The sequence below is a fragment of the Nematolebias whitei genome, chromosome 20, assembly GCF_014905685.2.
Source record: "Nematolebias whitei isolate Nwh7 chromosome 20, NemWhi1, whole genome shotgun sequence".
NCBI lineage: Eukaryota > Metazoa > Chordata > Actinopteri > Cyprinodontiformes > Rivulidae > Nematolebias > Nematolebias whitei.
In genome coordinates, this window is record NC_056517.1 from 38,135,374 (window position 1) to 38,156,038 (window position 20,665).

General features: G+C 39.9%; 1 protein-coding gene across 1 annotated transcript in view; it reads left to right on the top strand.

The window, feature by feature from the left end:
• The window catches only part of cntnap2a (contactin associated protein 2a), a 412,697-nt gene that overhangs the window by 205,847 nt on the left and 186,185 nt on the right, over positions 1-20,665 (top strand). Inside the window, exons 4-7 of the mRNA XM_037694005.1 lie at positions 8,806-8,953; positions 14,865-14,917; positions 15,082-15,232; positions 17,371-17,555. Coding sequence (XP_037549933.1) covers positions 8,806-8,953; positions 14,865-14,917; positions 15,082-15,232; positions 17,371-17,555 — 537 coding nt within the window. The remainder of the gene's footprint in view (positions 1-8,805; positions 8,954-14,864; positions 14,918-15,081; positions 15,233-17,370; positions 17,556-20,665) is intronic.

A 20,665-nucleotide genomic window follows, 5' to 3' on the forward strand; every position in this document is an offset into this window, starting at 1 on the left:
TACAAATATGTTGTGCAAATCAATCACATTCTTTTCTCTTTATAGCACAAAAACAGGAGCAAAAAACTAATCTCACCAACAGCCAACAGAATGAAACAAGAAGCAAATGCATCATAATAACAAAACTGCTAACAGATTTCTTTATTTTTATCCTACCTCTGTGGTTGAAATCCTCATCATGTAACTATCAGACCTATATCATCAAGTAAAATTAATTAATTTGCTTATTTGTGATTAGATCACAGAGGGAACAGGTACGTGAGGAAAACACAGACATACTTTTCCCCTGTGATTTTCTCTGCCTTTGTAGGGAATTCCCAGGCCTGGGAGGATAGTCTCGCTAGCAAGTTCTGGATCTGTGGTCTCAAACCTACAGAGACAGGCATCCAGGATAAGTTCTAATCATATGTCTTAACCACATCAGCAGACTCCTTTTAATGTAGGGGAGTAGTTCTGTTTCAGGTTTACCCTACATAACAAGGCACCTCACCTTATCGCTATGTCTGAGCCCAGTCCTTCTCTGAAAGAAGCTCATTTAAGCTTCTTGTATCTAGGATCTGTTCTTGTATCTAGGGCTGTCCGGTCCCAATACAAGTGGTCTGACAGTTTGGTTCACATTACTGGTAGTAAGTCGGACGCTGGTAGTAAGCCGGACCCCTTCAGGGTAAGAGTTGGACTCCACCAGGACTGCTCTTTGTCACCGATTCTGTTCATAACTTTTATGGACAGAATGTCTCAGTGAAGCCAGGGGATGGAGGGATTCCAGTTCAGTGGCATCAGGATTCCATTTTTGCTCTTTGCAGATGATGTGATCCTGTTGGCGTCATCGTGCTGAGATCTTCAGCTCTCACTGGAGCAGTTTGCAGCTGTGTGAAGTGACTGGGATGAGAATCAGCACCTCCAAATCTGAGGCCATGACCCTCAGTCAGAAAAGGGTGGATTGTTCTTTGCAGGTCGAGGGTGAGGTTCTGTGTCAAGTCAAGTGGAGGAGTTCAAGTATCTTGGGGTTTTGTTCACAAGTGACGGAAGAATGGAGCGTGAGACTGACAGACAGATTTGTGCAGCATCAGCAGTATTGTGGACTCTGTACCTGACTGTTGTGGTGAAGATGGAGCTGAACTGTAAGGCAATGCTCTCTGTTTACCGGTTGGTCTATGTTCCTACCGTCAACTATGGTCATGACTCTGAGTAGTGACTGAAAGAATGAGATTGTGGATACAGGCAGTTGAAATGACTTTCCTCTGCAGGGTAGCTGGACTCTCCCTTAGAGACAGGGTGAAAAGTTCAGTTATCAGGAGAGACTCGAAGTAGAATCACTGCTCCTCCACATCCATAGGGAGCCAGTTGATGTGATTAGGGCATCTGGTAAGGATGCTCCCTGGGCAGCTTCCTATGGAGGTGCTTCCGGCATGTCTGACTGGGAGGAGACCCCAGGGAAGACCCAGGACATGCTGTAGAGACTATGTATCTCGGTTGGCCTGTGAACACCTTGGGCTCCCTCCAGAAGAGCTAGAAGATGCATGGTATCTTGGATCTGACATAATCTATCTTTTTTTTCTGTTTTGTTTCTTGTCTTTATTTCCTTTCCTGATTCTTGTGTTTGACTCTGTTCCTTGTGTTTCTCTCCCTCTTGTGGTCTGTCCCAGCTATTGCTCCCTCATGTAATTAGCTTCTGCCACCACCTGTTGTCTTTCCCAGCTGTTTGTCATTTGTCTGTCGTTAGTGTGTGCATATAATTCTGTGCCTCCTGTTCCTTGTTATTTGGGCATTGTCTCATAAAGGCTTCATGTTCTGCACCACATCCTGGTTTTGTCTCCTTTAGGTTCCTCTCATGGTTCATGTAAGTTGTTGCTGCCATGTCAGCCCTTTTGTTTATTTTTATTTTAAGACTTTTACTTTTAAACCTGAGTCCTCCCTGCATTTTGGGTTCAAGCACGACCAGATCGTTACAGGATCTTGATCTTTCAGTCATGATCCATACTTCATGACCAGAGGTGAGGGTTGGAATGTAGACAGACCAGAAAATTAGAAGCTTTGCCTTTTGGCTCAACTCATTCTTAACCTTAACAGCCCGAAGCAACATCCTCATTACAGCATACAAGGCCCCAATTCCTCAGTCCATCTCCCACTTTATCCTACCATCACTCATGAACAGGACATTGAAATACTTGAACTCCTCCACTTGAAGCAGAGGCTTATCCTCAACTCGGAGGGAGCATTCCACCTGTTCCAGTTGAGAAATATAGCTTTAGACTTTGAGGAGTGGACTTTCAATAAAGTAAATAGTTAATCCATGAAAATCAACCTTAAAGAAGATGAACAGGTGATTTTTCCCCCCTTCTAACAACAATAAACGCGTGTAAACATAACAATTTTTAAAAAGTTTCTTGTTTAAACTAATTGCTGTTTTTTCCTGTTATTGGCACAGTAAACACACAGAGCCACACAAACCCAACTACTCCCAGGCTTTTTGCAGAAACACAAATTTCTCTATGGTCCTTCTGTTTTGTCCCATACACTTGTCCGTAAAAACAAAAGAACAGACCAGGCCAGACTGATTTCCCCTGCCTCTTCTGTGAAAACACACACAAACTGGCCCGACTCTGAGCTCGTTTGACAAAGAGTCCAGCAGCAACAGGTAAGTGCCAGAAAATAGCTTTCACTTGTTGTTGGTCAGTATCCGGGGATCTGTCCATCGACCTGTCCCTGGCCACAAAAACAGACACACACAAACAAAAACAAAATCATACACTCACATCCAGATATTCACAGACACACAAAAACACTCTCAATGAGGACAAATACACATCCAGGAAATGAAAAATGTTCGGCCAGGGAGGATAATTAAACAAGCGGCGAGTAGACGTGAAGAAGAGCGGCAGAGCATCCAGATAATGGGCATAAATGTGGATGTGTGTGTATAAGCGTGAGTGTCTTGTTGACAGGGTGAGTGATGTCTGTGTGTGAGACAGAGCGGACCACAGGGGTGTTTGTTGACCAGCTGTAGTGGAGTGATTGGTTTGTTCTTGAATGACAGCAGCCCCGATGTGCCGAAACGACGAGCAGTGACACAGACCGAGCCTCCCTCATTATTTTTGTTTTCCAAGTCAAGATTTCCCTCACTGCTTTGCAGTGAACTTACGGACTTCCAAAGTCTATTGACAACTCTACATAGTTTGGATTTATGTAAAGTTTGCTTTAAAAAAAATACTTGTATTTTTAAGTAAATACAACATCTACATCCATTTTGGGTTGAAATTTTACACCAGCGCATTTTTTTAGTGATTTCCTATATTTCCTGCACACATATCCTCAGGCACTTTTCTGCCTTTGTTGCCAGAAATTACCTCAGTTTGTGAATAAACAAAACATCAGCGCCTAAGCTCCAACAGTAGAAACTCAGCCTCCAACCCAAACTGTAACACGTACACACAAATTGCAAGTCAGAATACATTTCCAATTACTCAATGGTTTGCTGGGTAACGATTTGACTTTGGCGTAGAGGGAATTAAATGGTTGACTTGTCAAACTTTTGCAAGGTGTTTAGCATCTGATACATTTTTCCCATCTTCACTTTCCTCCTCTTCCTCATCCTGCTTTCTCCCCTCTCTGTTCTGAATAGTAATGTCTTTGAATTGAGCTGTTCATTCAGCCAAGCAGAGATAAGTGCAGAGTAGCGGGATGAACACAATAGAAAAAATAAAAAAAAATCAGGAGCTTGGGGGGTGAATGTGGGATGAGGATGAAGCTTTTAGGTGCAGACAAAAAATGGTTTTGTTCTCTTTCTTTCTCTTGCTCTCTTCGTCTCTCTCTCTTCGTTGAATTGACAAGGGCAAAGGGGAAAAAAGTGTGTTGGACAAAAAGAAGTCTTCCAAAAGCAGTTAGCCCAAAGCCTCTGAAAATATTCAATACCCTTTGTCTTGTTTTATCCTCCATTATTTATGTTTTCAACCATGAAATAAGTTTTAGTAACATAATATTTTAACACTGCAGAGCTGCTAAAATGACAAGCTGGCCTTCTTGTGGCTTGGTCTCTGTATGCTCCCACTATTGGACACATACATTTTAAAATTTGAGACTTTTATGGTTCTGGACAAAAAGCACTGAGAACTGAAGTAGGAGGTAGCACGGTGGTGCAGTTGGTAGAGCTGTTCCTTCTTAGTGAGCAGGTGTGGGATCGAATCTCGACCCCAGGGACCTTTCTGGGTGGACTTTGCATGTTCTCTCCATGCTGCGTGTGCTTTCTCCAGGTACTCCCATTTTCTCCCACATACCAAAAACATGCATGTTAGGCTGATTGGTAACTCTAAATTGTCCCTAGGTGAGAGAAAGAATGAATGGTTGTCTCGTTTGTTTCTGTGTGTCCCTGTGATGGACTGGAGACCTCTTCAGACACAAGAATGATGGACATCAGCAATTTGAGGGTTTGATACCTGGTTCTTTCAGTCTGTATGTTAAAGTGCCCTTGTTTCTAAAGTACCCCTCTACAAAGTCTGACTTTAGGTTTAACAGAAAAACACTGTGGGAATCATTGTGTGGAAATAGATTAACTGTCGGTGTATTGCAAAATAAAAATGTGTTCATCAAAGTTTATGTTCAATAATCCAGGTATAGAAATCCCGCAATGTGAAGTCGGGTCATCTAGACAGTTTCTTTTTTTTTTTTTTAAAGAGACGTTTCACCCTCCATCCGAAGGGCTTCATCAATCTGAGAAACATCTATCAACAAAAAATGGAACTGTCCAGATGACCTGACTGCACATTGTTGGATTTCTTTACCTGGATTATTGAGCATGAACTTTGATGTCTTGAACCACTTTGGCTGTGGTTGCCTGGGAGGAGTCGATGAGGGAGAGGATGGCCCCCAGAAACCATCTTATCACCAGCAAACTGGTTGGTCCACTGTAGGAGTGTACTGCTTGGAGGGTAAAACAGTTTGTATGACACTTCTCAGATTGATGAAGCCTTTCAGATGAAGGGTGAAACATCTCTCAACAACAAAAAAAAGGAACTGTCCAGATGACCTGACTGCACATTGTTGGAAAAATGTTTTCAGTTTTCAATGTTCTCTTGATATGAGCAGAGATGCTTTTTGAGCTCAGATGAGTATTTTTACACAACTGTATATTTTCTAACCACATTCAGGCAACTATCAAATATAGCTTTGGCTCAATCAGTCACAAGAGTTTTTCTTTTTTCAGAATTAAGACAAAATTGTATTTAAAAACTGAGAACATGGTATTTTCTACTGAATAGGCTTGATTGCCACATGACTAACAGGCACTCCCTTTTTTACTACAAAAACAATTTTTCACTGTTGGTGACATTCCCACAGAACTCTGCGAGTGTTGCAGCCCTCTTCAAAACACCGTACTACCACTGAGTAAGTCACTTAACCCAGATCTCCAGGATGTGAGCACCTGCAGAGAGTAAAAGCTGCAGTCAAAGTATTCCAAAAGGCTCCGTATGACTCATGTGGAGCTGTGTAAACCTAAAACAGGATGCTAATAACAGTGTGTGTTTTCAGTTAACCTTTCCCAGATAAAGGGTAAGGATTCAGAATAAAAGCGAGGAACAGTGGATGTTCCGGAGCTCTGAGCTCACTGTGAACTCTTGACCATCTCTTCCTTTGCAGATAACATATCTTCAGGGGTACGTTCTTGGGTCACTGAAGAGTCAGGCCAAAGCCGACTGTTGGAGCGGTTTTTCTCTCCTGCCACACTCATCCTCAGCCCTGCCCACATGTCTGCTTGGTGCATTGCTCTCTAGTTACCAACGCTGGTATTAATGATATTTCTCTCCAGTGGTTTACACCAGATGTTCTGTGCATGTGTGTGTAGAATAATAGCTCGGGGATCCGGCTGTTGTGTGCATGTTTGTTTCACAGAGGAGGCAAAAGCACAGAAGTGAAAATAGTTTGGGGATTGGGGTGAGGTGGATTAGTGGGAAGTAAGAGGTTCGCGTGTTGGGTCAAGTGAAGATGCTAAACAGAAGAAAATAAAACAAGTTGTTTAGAAAGGTCACAATCAGTGTGGTATTTTATGAGATTTTTTATTCTTTGTGTTTCTAAGAAGGTTGTCTTGTTTTGCTTTTTCCACTGTGTAAAAACATTTGAGCAATGTTTGAACCCTTCAGTCACATGTTCAACCTTCGCTTCACAGCCACCACACCACAAACCTCCAGGTAAAAGTCATATATAAATCAAAACACGAGATTGAACATGATGTCAGGAGATTCACTCCGGCAGCCAGTTATTTGATCTGGCATCCAATCCACTTACAGCAATGATGCATGAAACAACACATAAAGACTGTCATGCTGCGATGAAGATAAAACAGTTTGGACATGTTCTAATCACGGGTTATGTATGGGAAATGGACAAGGCCACCAAGACATTGCTGCTTGATTTGTTGTCTTTATGTAAAATATCTTGTTTTTTGTCTGATTATTAGCATCTGTGGTTTTAAAGTCAGAGATGATGTGCATAAAATCGATCCGACAAAAAAAATGGCAGTTGTTAGAAATTAGACGCAAGGCTTTGTGCTGAATAGACTCAGGAAGCAACCAGAAAATATCTTGATCAACCCCTTATGAAATAAATATTTTAGTGGGTGACAGAGAGCAGTATATTACATAAACAAGAGATACCTTAATATAATATCCACATCACATGTTGGAGACCAAGGACATTCTGATGGAAAATGGGATACTGCAATGAGACGTTCACGAACGGGGATAGAGATTACATATTTGCAAAGCTACAACCCATGCTGGAGGGAGGAGTTTATATGGGAAAGATGTAGGAACTTTACAAAGTTTGAAATTCAACATCCAGATGTACTCAGACAACTTTAGACCCAGTGTTCCAACAATCTCGAGAAAAATCTGCTATCACACCAAAAGATTTACGAGGCTCTATAACAAAGGGGATCCATGGCAAGTCAGGTCAAGGGGGATATATCAGCATCACCACCATCAGAGCCAGTACTGAAAAGCCCTTGATGAACTGGAAACAAGGGCAGCTGACCTGAAAATAAAGATCAAGACCAAATTAGACACCTGTGATCTGCATCCTAAAGTTCCTTGTAGAGGAACCAAACCAAAAGGGAAACATGCAACCACGCTTGTGGAAAAATAAAGCCCTAAAAGTGAATTTTACTTTACTAACTATAAACGTGTGCTTTTTTTTTTCCATTGAAGCGCTCACTCAAGGTTAACCACGTCATAACCAACCAGTTGTCATAAAGTGAATTTATTTGAATGGGACAGTATTTCCAACATTCACAGGTTGATTAAAACTAACATGATGTAGAGAACAGAAATCTAACATATCAACAGCTATTTAATGTAATTGTTTTAACCCAAGTAAAGTACTTTTTGTGAAGGAAGTATGTACTACAGTGTGTAACAAAGTTTAAAGGTAACCCAAACTCTATGTTAGAGAACATGGAACACACCTATCTATACTATAAAATCTCAATAATGTAGTAATCAAGCCTCTATTTATGTAAATCACGGTTTGAAAAGCAAACAGAAAACAAATAAGGAGCAGTTACATTTATATCTTGTGATTCCCTGAGTGTCTGTTAGCGACATCATCTTACATCCTCATGAAGCAAGCCCAACAAGCCGTGTCATCTTTGTCAACCTTCCCATGTCACTTTTGTTTTCCCGCCTGGTCTTTGGGGGATATTCCTGCTGCTTTGTGTCACGGTGCCTGTCACACTCATTGTCACTGTTAGTCCTGCCACCAGCATCCTCACTGTTGTTTCAGCTCAAGTAGCAACAGAAAACATATATTCATGTATTTTAAGGTACTCTTGTGTTTATTTAGTCGTTTCTGCATCACCTTTTGGTTTGTTCATGTTGCTTTTCTCATTGCAAGTCACTGTTTTGTACGTCATCTCACCTAGCATGGTTCTGCAAAGTGTGTCAAACTGATGGGCAAACTTTAGCAATTCACAATATAGGAATATATTAAATTGTCTGTTGGAATGTAGCAAGTCAAGGTAATACAACTCCCTTTTAACTCCCACAAACATTTGGGCTAGTAGATGCACAACTTTTGCCACTAGTATACATACACATTGCGTTAGAAATGTTATTTTTCTTTTTACTTTATATAACAACTCATTTGTTAACTCAGTTATTCAGCAGTACATAGAAAATACCACTGATGTACGTAAAGGCAAATTTATTGTTTACTGACACTAAACTTGTAGGAAAAGTTTACGTATGCATGATGCTCACCAATCACTAACTCTGGTTTGGTTTTGATGTCACTGGAACTGACAGCAGATAAAGTCAATTGCACTGACCAAAGTAACTTTTAATATTTGCATTTAAAGCACCAATAAAGAACAAGCCTCTTTCATAGCCTGCGTCATGTTCATTGCATTTCTGTTTTAGATGCTTCCTTAAAAGCGCCGACTGCTTGCCTTGTATTTCTGGCACCACTTTTTATTTTTATTATGGTCATTGTTTGGGGAATTTGGTATTTGGCAGCACAGTGATATTATGGCAAGATTCATAATGTGGAACTTAGTAATAAAACTAAATAAAAATTGACAAACAGGCATTTTTAATGTGATAAACAATTTTATTCTATTTTCCTCCACAGTTGAACGGTGTTGGGTATTTTAGATGTAGACTCATGATAATTACAATGTGTTATTTATGAGTTTGTATTTTACGGTTATGGACTAGTGCTAGGGACAAATACTCTAGTCCTTATTCCTGAAGGTATTTGTTTGAGTGTGTGTTTGCAGCTTAAATGTGTTTAATTACTGTCTCTCTGGTTTCACAGGCCTTCTCTGGAAACTCCAACTCAGAAAGTGCAGTTCGCCATGATTTGCAGCAGGGAATTGTGGCTCGCTTCCTGAGGCTCATCCCTTTGGCCTGGAGTGAAGAGGGACGTATTGGTCTCCGGATAGAAGTTTATGGATGCTCTTACTGTGAGTGAAGGCAAACACATTCCAAAACATTGTTTTTGTACATAAAGTATCATCATTATGCTGTTATAATATCTATCTAAATAGCTATATATCTTTCTATCTATAAAACAAAGCAACTGAGCTTCTGCTGTGTACTCAAAAATGTTTCACTGCTCATCTAAGGAGCTATTAATATTAAAACCTGGAGAGTGTGAAGTGCCAAGCTTTAAACTGCATGTTAATGAGTTCTCCCACTGTTAATCATGAGAGAAGAGTTTTTATTGAGTTATTTTGTGCTGAATTAAGCAGCACAGTCACGTGTCAGCAAAGTGAAGAATGAAAACACGAGGGGCTCCTGTGCTCAGTGTGATACAACGTGCCCTCCTAACATCAACAATAACCTGTTTTCCTCCTGACAGGAGGTCCAGTTACAGAGTGAAGCTTGCAGACTGATTTGTATTTCTGACTGCTTTATTTGATCCAGCTTTTGTTGTTGTTTTCATTGTTTAAAACAAATTCTAATCATTAAATTATTTAACTAATAACTAACAAAACAAGAACGCAACGCACCATTTCAGACTGGAAAACAAATGCAGACACACCAACAGTCGTCAACTGTCTTTCTAGCCAATGCATTATCCAGGGAGCTTCCTCTCTCGCTGCCTCTTTGCACTCATCCTATTAAAGGCTGCCAAATTGATTTTGATAACAATTTCAATTACGGCTCTGCATAAATTACTGCTATAAGTGTCACGCGTACATCTTTCATTTTGGAGATGCGGTTAAGCAGTGTGTGGATTGGCTTGTGACTTCACGTGACTGTATGTGTGCGAATACAAGGGCATGCATTGTATTCAAGTCAGTCCTCAGCTTCACTGATTACATTTCCCTTGTTTCATTTCCTTCCCTCGTCAAAAGAAGCAAGTCAGTAACGATAAGGACGACAAGTTGCACGACACTTTGCACACGAACACAAACCCACACAAAAGCGCACAAAATAATTTTTGATAAAAACAGACATCCGTCTCCTTTCAGGTTTATATTTTGAATATTCACCTTGGAAATAACAGACTTCTGATGCTTCAGATTGTTCTATGAAGAAGTCTTTTATGGGCTTCAAAACTAAAACACCATTAACAGAGATGGTTTCGTAATTTTTAATCAATGTTTGTATTTTCAACAATTCTCCTCAATATGAACTTGTCAAGTTTAGCAAATGTAGAAACACAGTTGGTTACAAAACATGAAATTGGCTGACAAACACCTGTAGTTTTTTGTGTCAGAGACACATTTTGCCCAGTTTCAGACACATTCTGTACCTACACATTGTACACCTGCTGTCTGAAGTGGTTACCAGTTTACTTTATACAATGGGAAAACTAGTAAAAACTGTTCAGCATTGTCTCTGGGAAAAAACATGCAAGACAGAAGCATTTTTAATATACAGTTACTTCCTGAAAGAATACACAGTATGTAACCTATTTAATAACAATGATTCATTTTAGATAGTAGTACACTGCATAATAAAACTAAAAGGTCTAGCGTTCCTTAAAGGAATGCATATCACCCGTCACCTTTCATGCCAGAGTTTTAGACAAAGATTGTCTTGTGTTTAGAAAATATGGAGTTACAGTTGTTTTTTCAAACCTTGTTAATGCCTTGTGCAATACCATGCAATATTCTAAATATTTTAAATAATGGCGTACCACAAGGCTCAGTCTTGGGACCCACTCACTTCATAATCTACATACAGTAAGTAAAGTAGGTCAAAACATTCCTGATGCATGCTTGCATTGCTGTGCCTACAATACAGTTGTTTATTGTTGTGCTAAAACAGTTGCTAAGCTTCTACAGTATTCATTCGACATCATCCAGTCTGATTTGTTCCATCTCAAACTGGTGCTAAATGCTGATAAAACCAAAGGGATGTTGTTTTCAAACAGGAAGTTGGTACCAACAGTCCTTCCTCCTTTCCCATCTATGAATGGTGTTCCTGTTGAGTTTGTGGATTCTTACAAATACTCTGGTATCCTGGTTGATGCACATCTCTCTTTATGTTGAAAAGTTAATAAAGAAACTGAAATTAAAACTGGGTTTCGTTTTCAGAAATAGATCTTGCTTAACTCTGAATGCTAGGAAACACCTTGTAGCTGCTACTTGGCTTCCGGCCATTGACTGTATTTATACGAACGCTCATGCAAGCTCCTTGCAGATGTTGGACGCTGTCTACCACGGCACGCTAAGATTCATAATTGGCAGCAACTACTACTGCACCCAGTATTCACTGGTTAACTGGTCATCATTTACCTCCCACAGACTCTCACACTGGTACCGTTTCATCTTTAAATCACTTTTTGGTCTGCTGCCTTCGTATATCTCCTCCTATATGTCACTGCATGAGTGCAGCTACAGCGTGCACTTTCAAGACATTACCTGCAGCGTCCCCTCAGTGCAGACTGAATTAGGCCAAAAGGCCTTTTCTTACTCCGCTCCTGTTTCCTGGAACACCTTGCAAAAAGATCTGAAGCGTCGACTTTGACCTCTCTAAGGGATTTTGAACAATTGTTAAGTTCATGGCAAAAATCAACACAGACGTGTTCCTGTTTTTAATATTTTACCCCGTTTCATAATGTAGCTTGATTTTATTTTGTTTCACATCACTACTTTTATTTACTTTTCATTTTATATGTATTTTATGGCTGTTTATTGTGTGTACGCTCAGAGTTTGTGTTGTTGACAACTGCCAGCTGCAACCACATCAGATTTTAGCTCAACTTTTGTAGAACTTAATGCGTTACAGTATAGCCCTTTTTGTGTTGGATAAGTTCAGTTGGCTGTGGTGGTCGCCTTGAATTGGGTTGACTCCAAAAATTATTCAGTTGTAGAGCTACACCCAGTGATTGCGCTCAAACAATACAGACACATACACAGATGTGCAAAAATATTATCAACTACTTTGGAGTTGGACAATAAAAATTAATGCAACCGGTATAGCTTGCCCCAATAACACTGATGTACTTTTTATATTAGAAAACATCTGTGTCTAGTCCCACATGAGCTTAGAGTTTGTTTCTGACAGTTGCGAATGTTTCCCACTACACCTTCACATCTGTTAGATAATAAAACACAAAATCAGGTAAACACATGCTAACAACTGGAATATCAGTGATAACATTGAAGAATAAACACTTTCTCTCTTTCTTTATCTCTAGCTATCGCTCTTTGTCACACACACACACACACATGCACACACTTCCCCTGGTCAGATGCATCATATTTCAAAGATGTCTGTCAGTTGAGTTTTGAAGCCCGCGGTGCTTTCTCATGATTACCCTGTCACTGTTCCTTTCTTCAGCATTCAGTCAGAAAATGAGAACACATACATTTGTCTGTTCGTCCTATCCCTCACTCCCCGACTCCTCAGTTCTCTCAAAATCAGCGCCTCGCAAATGTTTTTTCTGCTTCCCAAACGGAAGATGAAAGAGAGGAAAGGTACAGTGCGGGGCTATATGACAAACAAACGGATGAAAGAGATAAGCACAAAAGAGAAGTGGGAGGAGAAGGAGGCAGATAAATTTAGACGTGGAGTTCATGGCATAATCACTAAAACTGCTGGCTGTAGATGGTAATTCTGGGGTTTGGAAACGAGTGATAATTAAATGCAATGCCATATTATGACTCATCTAAGAATATGCAGTCACAAGGAATGTGTGTTCATGTACATTTGCGTGTGTCTGTGCCAGAACTAGACGCCATAAAGGAGACTTGATCCATCGTGCTGTGGAATTTACATGCTCATTTCCATTAATGCAAAAATCAACAGGAAAATGTATTATTTCTGAGAGGAAACAAAAAATAATAGAGCTAGTGTGTAAAGTAAAAAAGGGTCAGACAAAAATAGAGTAAAAATGTAAGGGCTCTTGTACATGTGGAATTTCAAAAGAATACAAGCTGTGTGTCACTGCTGACTTTAAACCTGACACCTAATGGCGCCAACAGACAACATCTGTTTAAGGACCTGTTCACACCTGCAAGTAAATATCTGTCTGGGGTGAATTAATTGCAAACAGTCGACTCTGATCGATACGGCTCACATAAGTATGTTTAACAGGATCACGCATCGATACATCTGTATTCACGTGTAGACATTTACTGTAAATGTTAAACTGTACAGGATCAAAGTAATATGTGCAACGAATGTGGGATTTTCTATTTATGTGTTAATTGCTTCGCATTAAACCTTTTCTGAATCACACTGAACTCTCCCTCCTGGCTTTTTGTGAGTAGTTAATTCCTCCATCCTCACAAAATGCTCATTATAATCTTCCTTGTGACATCAATAAAAGATGAATCCCCGTTTCTGCACCATCAGATCCATATTATCATATAACATTTGGAAGGTGCCTGTGCCATATTACAGGAGGTGAAACAATAGAAACAAGGATGAAAATTAAACATGGAGCACAAAAGAAGGGTTATAGAGACGGGAGTATCAGAGAAGGATACAAGTGGATTTGGTGGAGGATGTTTATCAGGCATGCTTACTATGCTTGTCTTATGTATAAGTGGCAAACCAAGAAAGCACTTTGGAATGAGAACAGCATGACTGTGCATGAGTGGAACTGTGTGTGTGCTGATCAAATCTTTCTCAAGCTGTTATACCATCATGTCCTGTACGTTCTTCCTCTACCATCTCCAACCTGTAAAATCACACACATGCACAAATGTTCTCTCCACAAACCACTTGAAAACTTGGTGATGATAGAAAGATCGAATACGTGTCTGAAGCACTACACTTTGTTCCTTCTGAGTCTCGGTCTCTTTTTTAACCTCAACGATTCGGAATCAATGGTAAATACTCAACCACACTACAGTATTTGAATCCCGAACCATTGGGTATTATTACTCACTTTGTGAGAAGCCAATATCTACAAGTAGAGACATAAAATATGATTTAGACATAAAGATCTGGAGAAAGTAACATTCATCAGTCTTTAATGTATTTAAATACCCATTGGAAAGTTTGTCTACAGGAATTAGGGTAATGTAAATGTAAGAAATACAATATAGTACTTGCACTTACTGTGAGCATGACATCTCATTATATCTAAAAATATGGGACGGAACATTATTTTAAAGGTTTGGCCAAAATGTCTACAACATGAAATGATCTTAGACCAAAACTCTGGCATGAAATGTAGCGGGACATGAACATTCCTTCAGGTAAAATTGTCATGATCCATGATTCTTTGTATTCTCTGTTTGATAGATTTATGGATTTGGTGTTTTGTTTTATTTTATTGTTTCCATGCTGCTGTTTCTTTCTTTTTATCTTTTCAGACTTCTTGTTGGTGTTTGGTTGTGATTATTTTCCATTGTCCAGTTTGTTCCATTGTCCTGCCACGCCCACGTAAACCCAGTTTACTTGCAAGGGCAAAGTTCACATAGGTTTACACAGATGTTACATTGAAGCCCCCGTTGTGAAGATCTGCATTGGACAGCGTGCCAGGATCCTTTTTAATAATACACACTTATCAGCTTTTCTTCCAGACTCAGAGGCGACTGTGGCGTACCGGCTGCACATGCATTATCAAAGCAGCTCCTCATTCAGCTCTCTCTGCTAACTCAAACACATGGTTCATGGGCAGTTAACATTAGTGACAAACATCCTTGACCTTGACCAAAATTCCCCCGATAAGTCTTTCCTTCAATAAACTGTAACACAAATTTTTTTGTAGGAGTTATTATACTTCTATTGTACTATATACTTCATACTTTTAAGGGATGGTAGATGTAAGGAGGTACTCAACTTTAAAGTCCAGTTTTTGTTTACGACCATTAGATTTGTGTGTTTGTGCATATTGTGTAATTAAAATCAGCAATCAATATTTTAATTTGCTCTAATCATATGCCTGTTGCTGGTCTCTTGCAGGGGCAGATGTTATCAACTTTGATGGGCAGGGGGTAATATCATACAGGTTTAAGGTACATATTTTGTTTTAATCCTCAATACTTTGCATAGAAACAAATATAATTATTCTATCACATGCAATAATTTGTCAAATGATTCAAAGTCAAAAATTTCTCGATATTGTGCCATGTATGGGGTGAATAACCTTGCATGGATGGTGGTTTTATTATTTGTGCAGGTTAAGAAGATGAAGATAATTAAGGATGTGATCGCGCTGAGGTTTAAGACGTCAGAAAATGAGGGCATCATTCTCCATGGGGAGGGTCAGCAGGGGGACTACATCACCCTGGAACTTCGCAAGGCCAAGTTACAACTGCAGATAAACCTGGGTGAGCAGCAAATGTGTTGACTCATAAAACTAAAGAAAATAACGCGTTCTCTTGCTGAATGGAAGAGAACATTAAATGTAGGTACCTTTGTATCAGTCGTGACCAGAGAACAGTTAAAAATGCAAAATACATTTGTAAAACCATAATATTAAAAGGAAGTTAATTAATATTGGTGATAGAGAATCAACAGTAATTCTGCTTATTACCCTTTAATAGAATAAGATCAACAGAATTTACACTATTGTTCTGGAAGTTCTAGAATTGCACCGCTGCATGCTGGGGTAGCTCTGTTCCATTCATTCAGAGATTTTGTTTTTGGAAACTTTAATTCCTCTTTTTCTAGATGTAAATCACTTCTTTTTTTTCTTTTTTTTTTTGGATGATTGTTTCCTCTGGTATCAGATGCTGTGCAGCTGGGAGGATTTTTACTGAAACTTTTTTACTTTTGGACATTTGTTATGAAGTGTAATCATGACAAGGTGTTTTTTTTTTACAACCGGGAGCAGCTGATTAACATCTCAAAAGCTCAAATAATATCTCAACTACAGCACCAAATCTCAAATGAGTTGAAAAGGAGGCTCTGTGGATGCATTCCCATCTCCCTGCCTGCTTTGCTCGAGTGCCTGACCACTGAGATCCTGGAAATGGCAGGAAACACGACTCATGACAGCAGATGGACAGGATCATCCCTCGGCACCTGCAGCCAGCTGTCCGCAGCGACGAGGAGCTCAACAGGCTGCTGGGAGGAGTTCTGCCTGGTATTCTGGTGGTTCTGCAGCCCAGGGGAACTGAGAGGCCAGCCAAGTCTGGGTGGACGGATAGGACAGCATCTGCGGACAGTTTCTTCAGATCCACTGTGGGACTGACCTTTACATGAGATCCTTCCTGCCTACAGTCATCAGTATCTACAACATCTCTTAATGAAACAAGGATAATGAGTTACAACAACTTGAAGGTTACAACCTTTGTGATTAATAAAGTATTTTTGAAATGAATTGAAATTAATTAAAGTCAACATTTTAACTTATTCTGGATCGACGGCTCCTGTGAGGTAAAAGTAAATCTAAACATGTACAAGTAAAGAAAAACATATATATGTTTTTTCCATTGGTTGTTTCCAACTTTTTTTTTTCTGCTGATCCCTTCTTCAGGGGTCCCCACAGTGAACTAACTCACACGAAAACTTGGGAATTATTTTTACGCCGGATGCCCTTCCTGACGCAACCACAGACCACCGAGCTTCCACAGCCTCTGTGTGGAGCAGAGAGCTGCTGTCTAGGGCACCCAGGGAGCAGATGGTGGGGGTTAAGGACCTTGCTTAAGGACCCAGAATGGGAAAAATGTGGGTGTTTCACCTTTCCCACTGACTTTTTGATGTTGTCGGTCTGGGATATTGAACCAGCAACCTTCTGATCACCTGCTCAAGCTTCTGTGCTGCCAACTAGTTAACTAATCGGGGCGACTGTGGCTGAGTGGTTAGAGCAGTCATCCTCCAATGCAAGAGCTGGGCGTTGGATTCCACCTGTAGTCACATGCCAAAGTGTCCCTGAGCAAGACACTGAACCCCTCATTGCCTCCAGTGTGTCCCATCGGTGTATGAATGAGATCCAAAACACTGATTATTATCTGTATAGATGTAGTAAAGTGCTGTATGAATGGGTAAATAAGGGCACAGATTGTGTTGTAAAGAGATTTTAGTATCTGGATAAGATGGTAAGGTGCTAAGTACAGTCAATCCATTTAATTGACAAAAACAATAAGGCAGTCTATGTATTGAAAGGAAAATAACAATTTGAGCCGTTGTTTTACAAAGTTATACCTGTCATATTCAAAATATTTTATATTTTGCATTCTAATAGATGTAAAAAGAAGATAATCTTACAAACACGTAACATGTAAATGCAACATTGCAAACATTGCCGTTCCTTGTATATAAATCTTGTCTTGTCTCAGCTCTGGTTTTTGTCAAATCTGCCTATATTGGTTTAGTTTAGTTTAAATGAATATATATATATATTTTCAATTACCAGCCATCCTTCTACATGCTGTCTGCATTCTTGGGTCTTAATCTCTAACCACCCCACTGTCACAGTCCTCAGTGGCATTTCATAACTCTTACACCTGAATGTTTTTTACAGGCAGTAACCAGTATGGCTCCATCCTGGGGCATACCTCCGTGACCACTGGCAGTCTCTTGGATGACAACCACTGGCACTTAGTGATGATTGAGCGCTACCGTCGCAATGTCAACTTCACCTTGGATGGACACACTCAGCACTTCAGAACCAACGGAGAGTTTGATCATCTAGATTTAGACTATGAGGTAAAGAATATGCTGAGTATTATGTGCCACAGGGCTTAAGCAGAAAATAAAAATGTCTTCTTGTAAACAAAAGGGGAATGAAAAAAGTATTATTTCCAGGTCTTAAATGAAAAAGGGCAATAAAATGACACCTTTGGTCTTGGAACAACTTTTCCTGTGATGTTAAACCAAAAAGACCTCATTTGTGGACAAATATTCATCAGTTGAACACAGATATCAGTTATATATTATTTCAAATATAAGAAAGAATTGAAAGGTCAGGGGAAAAGTTGTCTAAAACATGTGATTTGTGTGTTTCAGATTTGCAAGCAACATGTTACCTACTTTAAGTGAAAAAAAAACTTTTATGGAATAGTAGGACTGAACAATGCATGAACAAGAAAACAGTTTTTTTTTCCTTTGCTTAATATAGTTGATCAACCAGTGCACCTAGCTTATTTAGTAGTAAAACTGTTGCTCTACAGTTCAAAAATGAGTTTTAATGGCCTTTTTGTGTGCAGTTTGTCTTTTAACTTGTTTTCTCCAGAAATGTTGGCAACCTCGTTATAAAACATTCATGTTAGGTAATAACATTTTTTATTAATACCATTACCATACCATACCTTTTTATTTATAGAGCACTTAAAACAGCGACAAGGCAAACCAAAGTGCTGTCCAGACAGAACAACAGACAACACATGAAGCAATATACAAAATGAAGTAAATCCAAAATATAGACATAAAAACGATGCAGACAATAAATATGACGACAAACCAGTGTGGAGCGTACAGGTTCAAAACACAGATCCTCTGATGTTGAAAGCTACTGAATAGTAATGAGTTTTTAAACGGGATTTGAAAACCGAGAGGGAGGGGGCCTGTCTGACAAGCAGAGGTAACTCGTTCCAAAGTCTTGGTCCTGCTACAGAGAAGGCCCTGTCCCCTTTGCGCTTAAGACGAGTTCCTGGAACTGTGAGGAGCAACTGGTCCGCTGACCTCAGGGAACGTGGTGGGACATACGGTTGTAGCAGATCAGAGAGATGGGGGGGGGGGGGGTGCGAAACTGTTCAGCGATTTGTAGACATACAGGAGTATTTTGGACTGGATTCTAAGGTGAACCGGTAACCAGTGCAGTGAGGCCAAAACTGGTGTAATGTGCTCTCTTTTGCCTGTACTGGTTAAAAATCGGGCTGCTGCATTCTGGACCAGTTGTAGTCGTGCAATGAAGGTCTGACTGATACCAAACAGGAGCGAATTGCAGTAATCAAGCCTAGATGTAATGAATGCATGTATTACTGTCTCCAGGTTATTTTTGGACAATATGGGCTTCAGTTTAGACAGCCGCCTCAGTTGGAAGAAACATGATTTAACAATCATGTTTACATGATTGTTAAGTTTCAGGGAAGGGTCCATTATCACTCCCAGATTAGTGACTCTTTGTTTTTCCGACAGGGTTAGAGCGGAGAGGTCAATGCAGTGGTTTGTGATCGTGTCATTGGGAGGGAACAACATGGCTTCAGACTTCTTTTCATTGAAACTTAAGAAGTTTAAAGCCATCCAGTCCCTGATGTCAGCCAGGCAGTTGAGCAGAAGTTGAATAGAGCATGTGCCATTGTGTCTTAGGGCGAAGTAAATTTGACAGTCGTCGGCGTAGAAGTGAAACGGTATGTTGTGTTTCCGGAAAATAGCATCAGGTGGCAGCAGGTATAGAGAAACATTGAACACAGTCTCATAGCCTCTCCCACAACGTAGCTGCTTGTATTCATGTTGCAAAGTTGGAATGAGTGCAGCTTGGGTTCTGGGATTTTTTTTCACGTACGTTTGCGATGCTCAGTTTGCATTTGTAAATCTGAAAATAGAGACGAGCTTCAGGCTTTCAGAAACCTGAATGAAGACTGCTTCAGACTAATAAAACTGTGTCAATGTGCTGCAAACTGTGAAACTTAATGTGAGCAGTTTTCAGATAAATCTCAACTCCTACAGATAACTTGGAGCTTAAACACAATTCATTTCTAACCTGTGAGGGACTTACCTTGCTTCTTTTGTTTTAGACTTTCTCGTGGCGTTTAATTTTCCTCACATTCAGCCTCATTGCTCGTCTTTACTGATTTGTGTCAGCGTTTAACTGTCTCATCCCTGGTAGTCAGTACAGTGCACTGATACCACACAGGAAATTAAATATTGGCTTCTCAGTGTGCTGCGGTTCTAATCCATAAAACTCACATAATTAACATCAGCCAGTAATGGAATGCAATGGGTTCAACCAACAATATAAAAACAGGAAATTGATTGTGGAATGCATATGTGTGTAAGAGTGTGTGTATGGTCAGTCTAAAAGGGCATGTGTTTGTTTTGTGTTTGTATCGACATGCTTGGGTGTGACTGTGTGACCTTTACTGGATATTGCTGATATGGTTGATCTATTCCCGTGTTAAGTGGGATGCTGAGAAACGGGACAAGACAAAGCGCAGTCCAATTAAAACTGAAGCTGTTAAATTAAGGGATCTTCAGGGAAATCTATACAAGCGGATGCAGAGCACCAGGAGGTTTGTGTCTGTGGTGTGTCCTAAATGCGTTCCGATTAAATCGTTTTACAAACAACAAAACTGTGACCAGCCATTACGGAAAGTGGACCATAGTGCTCCACTCTCCATCTTTACCTCTGCTTCCATTTTGGCCTATCAGTAGACTGAATATCTGGGTGCATCAAAGTCTACCCTTGGCAGTAATTACAGAGACTTCTGGAGCATCACCAAAGAGCCGTAAACAAGCAAACATGAACAAAAATGGACGCGCTGACAGATGGACGCACTGGGTGGCAGTTGCACACTGCCATCTATTAGCTTTGCTTCCTTTAGGGCACATAGCTGTTTTTACAAGGAAAAAACTCTGAACACATGTATAGGTGTAGAAAGAATATGAAAAACGATTTTACATTTTCATTAGTTGTGTGTCCTTTGGCACTTTCCATCAGATGTTGCTTTATTATTCTCTGTCCTCATTTTAGTATTTGTCTCTTTGCATTTGTTTTCTACTCACCGTTGTCTTCTTTCTTTTTGTGCTTTTTTCCTCTCTGCTAACAGGGTCGAATTTTGACAGTCCAGATATTTATTGTAAACTATATATACAGT